The sequence below is a fragment of the Pantherophis guttatus genome, chromosome 2, assembly GCF_059756535.1.
Source record: "Pantherophis guttatus breed Tessera chromosome 2, ASM5975653v1, whole genome shotgun sequence".
NCBI lineage: Eukaryota > Metazoa > Chordata > Lepidosauria > Squamata > Colubridae > Pantherophis > Pantherophis guttatus.
In genome coordinates, this window is record NC_142064.1 from 258,239,190 (window position 1) to 258,243,799 (window position 4,610).

At 41.4% G+C, this 4,610-nt stretch overlaps 1 protein-coding gene across 1 annotated transcript; it reads left to right on the top strand.

The window, feature by feature from the left end:
- Positions 1-2,988: 2,988 nt before the first annotated feature.
- On the top strand, positions 2,989-3,891 carry LOC148115656 (vomeronasal type-2 receptor 26-like; the record flags this gene model as incomplete). The annotated part of the gene is made up of 1 exon (XM_087885213.1): positions 2,989-3,891. A coding segment is annotated over one exon (903 nt), but the record flags the coding sequence as incomplete, so codon positions are not given.
- Between the last annotated feature and the right edge of the window lie 719 nt (positions 3,892-4,610).

Here is a 4,610-nt window from a genome sequence, read left to right on the forward strand (position 1 = left end):
GCTGATTGGAAAGGTGGTTTAATGGTGGACAGAACCTTTGAGGTCCTGGGCAATCAAGCACATGGGGGGGAGGGAGGGAGGGAGGGGGAGAGAGAGAGAGAGAGAGAGAGAGAGAGAGAGAGAGAGAGAGAGAGAGAGAGAGAGAGAGAGAGAGAGAGAGAGAGAGATTTATACCCTCTTTTAGGCTATGAATTTGAGCTTCCTGTTCCTGCGGCAAACTATTGACTACTGGAGGGGTCATAGCTAACCTTGTAAGTTTTCTGAATCAAGCTTGGTTGAACGGTGCTGGGTGATGCAATGAAGGTGCTTTGGGCAATTCCTATTATGGCTGAGGGTTAATCCTACTTTTGTTGGCTCTTGGATAAGGGTATTTGCTTATGAATAGACCTAGCCATCTCTTTATCTCTTAAGTGCTGACATCTGCTGTGGGCTAATGAGGAGGGTGGGCGTATTAAGAGTGAGTCTGCTTCCTGCCTTTAAAAAAATATGTTTCTCCATTTCTCATCCAGAGAAATATAAGATTCTACTTTTTTAATATTTCCTAGAATACTTCATTCTTCTAGGAGAGGGGTCGATGCTAACTTCCTACTCTATTAAAAAGGATGGTTTCACAAGGAAACTCTTGGATATTAAATAAATTCTTCATGTTAACAAAATTTTGGATTTTGTTAACATGAAGGTGCTGAGTTATGACTTGGTTGGAGAACTTAGTGGTTGCTTTAAGAAAGTGGAAGATACACAGTATCTGAAAAAGATCTGTGTTCCCTGGAAATAAAGGGAGAGTAAAGGTAAAGGTTCCCCTCACACATATGTGCTCGTCGTTCCCACTCTAGGGGGCGGTGCTCATCTCCGTTTCAAAGCCGAACAGCTATGCTGTCCAAAGACGTCTCTGTGATCATGTGGCCGGCATGACTAAATGCCAAAGGTGCATGGAATACTGTTACCTTCCCACCAAAGGTCCCTATTTTTCTACTTGCATTTTTACGTGCTTTCGAACTGCTAGGTTGGGAGAAACTGGGACAAGTCACAGGAACTCACCCCATTACGTGGCACTAGGGATTCAAACCACTGAACTGCCAACCTTTCAATCGACAAGCTCAGCATCTTAGCCACTGAGCCACCGCATTCCTTACAAAGGGAGAGTAGCTTCCTATGAAATCCTCAATCAACCTCTTTCAGTGAAGTGCTGAGTTGAAGAGTTTAAATTATTCAGAGCACTTGTAATCCAGAATAATAGACATAAAACATTGAATAAAGGCTGAAATAAGAACCTGTAAGCTGCATGTGTGGTTTTTCTTTGTCTTTGCAGCTCCATCAATTCATGAGAAACTTCCAGCTTCACAACATTTCCAGGGATGGGGTTTATTTGGATGAAAATGGAGTTCCTGCTGCTGACTTCGATATCATGCACTGGGCAGTTTTTCCCAACAAGTCAACTGCTGGGGTGAAAGTTGGGAGTGTAGAAAGAGAAGTCCTCTCTGAAGTCAAGGTCTTCATCAATCAGGGTGCCATCCAATGGCCAACATCATTTAACGAGGTAGCTGATGTTTCTTCATTTTTGCTCTTCTGTTTAACTCCACATAATGCACTCTTTTCTGTTCAGAAATAATTCCCGTTCAGTCCACTGCAGATAACCTCCAGATCCAGGAATCTAAAGCCCTATTAATTCATTAGCTATCATGTATCTTTTGGGATTTTTCAGAAGTTTGTCACAAGATGGAACCTGCTGCACCATCAATAGTGTTACGACCTCTACCATTCTACATTATTAAATTGGAGGATAATATCATAATTAATAGCCCATGAAACAATCCTATTTTGAATTTTAAAAAAGCCAAACGTTTCAAAGGCGTACTCCACTGGATTGCGTGAGAGAAAATGTCAAGTTGAGAATCTGTTGTGAAGGCTCTGATGAGTGCTCTGCATTGGAGGCAGAGATGAGGCCAGGGCAATGGTGGGTTCCCCCTGGTTCGCCCCAGTTCTGCTGAGCCGGTAGCAGTGATATATAACGTCACCGAACTGGTTCTGCCCCCCGCCCCCACAGTAACTTAATAAAAAGGGTTTTTTTGTTTGGACAAGGAGTCTCTTTCATGCTCTTGGGAAGCCTAGGTCAGAACAATATACTGTACCTCTTAGCTTCCAGAATCCAGTTAATTGAAATAAACTCTTCTAACTGGGTTTTTTTTTTTTAATGCTTAGGTGATGCCCTCTTCTAGATGTTCAGAAAGTTGTTACCCAGGATATGCCAAGATCTTGAGAGAGGGAGCACCAATTTGCTGCTATGACTGTTCTCTGTGTATGGAAGGAACATTTTCTATGCAAGAAGGTAGGTAGCTCGGGGGTGGGGGTGAAATTGAGGGTACAATCAATATTCAATCTTGTTTTTCTGGCTAAGATTTTCTAAAACTGTTTTCTTTCCTTCTAATTTTAGATCCATTTTCTAGCAAAATTCTATAAAACAAGAAAAACATGCATTTCTTTTTTTTAATATATAAAAAGTTTTTTTATTTATAATACAAGTTAAAAACAATGGACATAGCTTGACATCTCCGGTTTAAACATTTTCATCAAATTTTGTCATATAAGTAATACACTTACTTACACTAATTATCACATCTAAAATATGTATATTCTTTCATCCATATAGATTATTTCAATATCTAATTCAGTCATATCTATCATAACAAATTAGCATAAAAACTTCCAAACATTTTACTCGTCAATAGTCCTATATCCCAGCATTTCTCCTCCTTTCCAGCCAATAGTAAAATTTGTTCCAGATTTCATAATACTCTGATTCATCCTTATCTTTAAGTTCCAGGGTCAGTCTGTCCATTTCCACACAAAATAATATTTTGGTTAACACTTCTTCTTCTGTGTGAAAATAACATAAAAATATTTTTTATGTATTGTAGTAGTAATTGACTTTAGTTGTATTTGTCATAATCCTACAGCTCCAGGAAAAAAATACATGCTTGATAATGTTTTTCAGATGCAGCCCATTGTGAAAAGTGCCCAGATGATCAATATTCCAACGAGAAGCGAGATCAATGTATCCCTAAAGTTATAACTTACTTGTCCTATAAAGAAAATTTGGGTCTCATCCTGGCTCTCTTTGCCATTGCCTTATCCATAACTACTGCCTTTGTTCTGGGAATCTTCATTAAATACCGAGAAACTCCCTTGGTCAAAGCCAACAACCGGGACCTCACCTACATTCTTCTGATCTCCCTCCTGCTTTCATTTTTGACCTCCCTTCTATTCATTGGCTGCCCCAACACAGTGACCTGCCTTCTTCGACAAACCACCTTCAGCACTGTTTTCTCAGTTGCCGTGTCTTCCTTACTGGCCAAAACTGTCATGGTGGTGCTGGCATTTCTGGCCACAAAACCAGGCAGCAGGATGAGGAAACGGCTGGGGAAAAGTCTTTCCAATTCCATTGTATTGTCCTGCTCTGGAGTTCAGATAGTCACCTGCCTTATATGGCTGGGAAATGCTCCCCCATTTGCTGACTCTGACCTACATTCCCAACCAGGACAGATCATCCTGCAGTGTAATGAAGGCTCAGTTGCCATGTTCTACAGTGCCCTTGGCTACATGGGATTTCTAGCTACCATCTGCTTCATAGTGGCTTTTCTAGCCAGAAAACTCCCAGGGACCTTCAATGAGGCCAAGTGGATCACTTTCAGCATGCTGGTTTTCTGCAGTGTTTGGATCTCCTTTGTCCCCACTTACCTGAGTACCAAGGGGAAATACATGGTGGCCGTGCAGATCTTCTCCATCCTGTCCTCCAGCCTTGGTTTAATGGGCTGCATTTTTATCCCCAAATGCTTCATTATTATCCTGAGACCTGACATGAATACCAAGGAGCATCTAATGATGAAAAACTAGAAGGAGCTACAATTGGATGACCCTGTCTACTCTCTCCTCCAATTCCTGAGGGCTGATTTCTTTAAGAATCCCCATTTATCCCAACCTCATCCTTCCAACTCTGCATTCCCAATGGGGCAAAAGAGCAACATTAATGCTATCATTCATACACTGACTATGGGACATGAGTCACACAAAGAGGACTACAAATGCTCTGGATGAGCACCAGAAATATCTCCTCCTGTTTCTCTGCTTCATAAGAGTATGCACCACCATGGATGACCCCACAAATAGTGGTGGCCCTCTCATAGAACTGCCAATTCATTCAGAGGGAAAAGGAGAACAACGTTCCTCTAGTCTTGTCCAATGTTTGCAGCCCTTCCATACACAAACAGAATAATTTATTATCTGTACATCTGTAGAGAACCAAGGGATGGTCTTTAAGCAAAGATTCAGAAACCATTATGTAAATGAAATCATTCTTTAAGAAGTAGAGGTAGTATTAGAAAAATACATAATCCTTGTGGGTTGGTATCTGAACATTTCATTTACCAGGCTAGGTAACATGTTCAGCAGAGTTTAGGGGATGTCAGTTTCAGTTTATAAGGGCTTTGCGTGGTTAGTAGGTCTGGTGATGGTGAGGTCATGTCACGTGAGGGCAGGGATGGGTTTCGAAAATTTTAGCAAGGGGTTCTCTGCCTGGTTGCTGGGTGGGGGTGGCCATGGTGGTATAGTCAGCC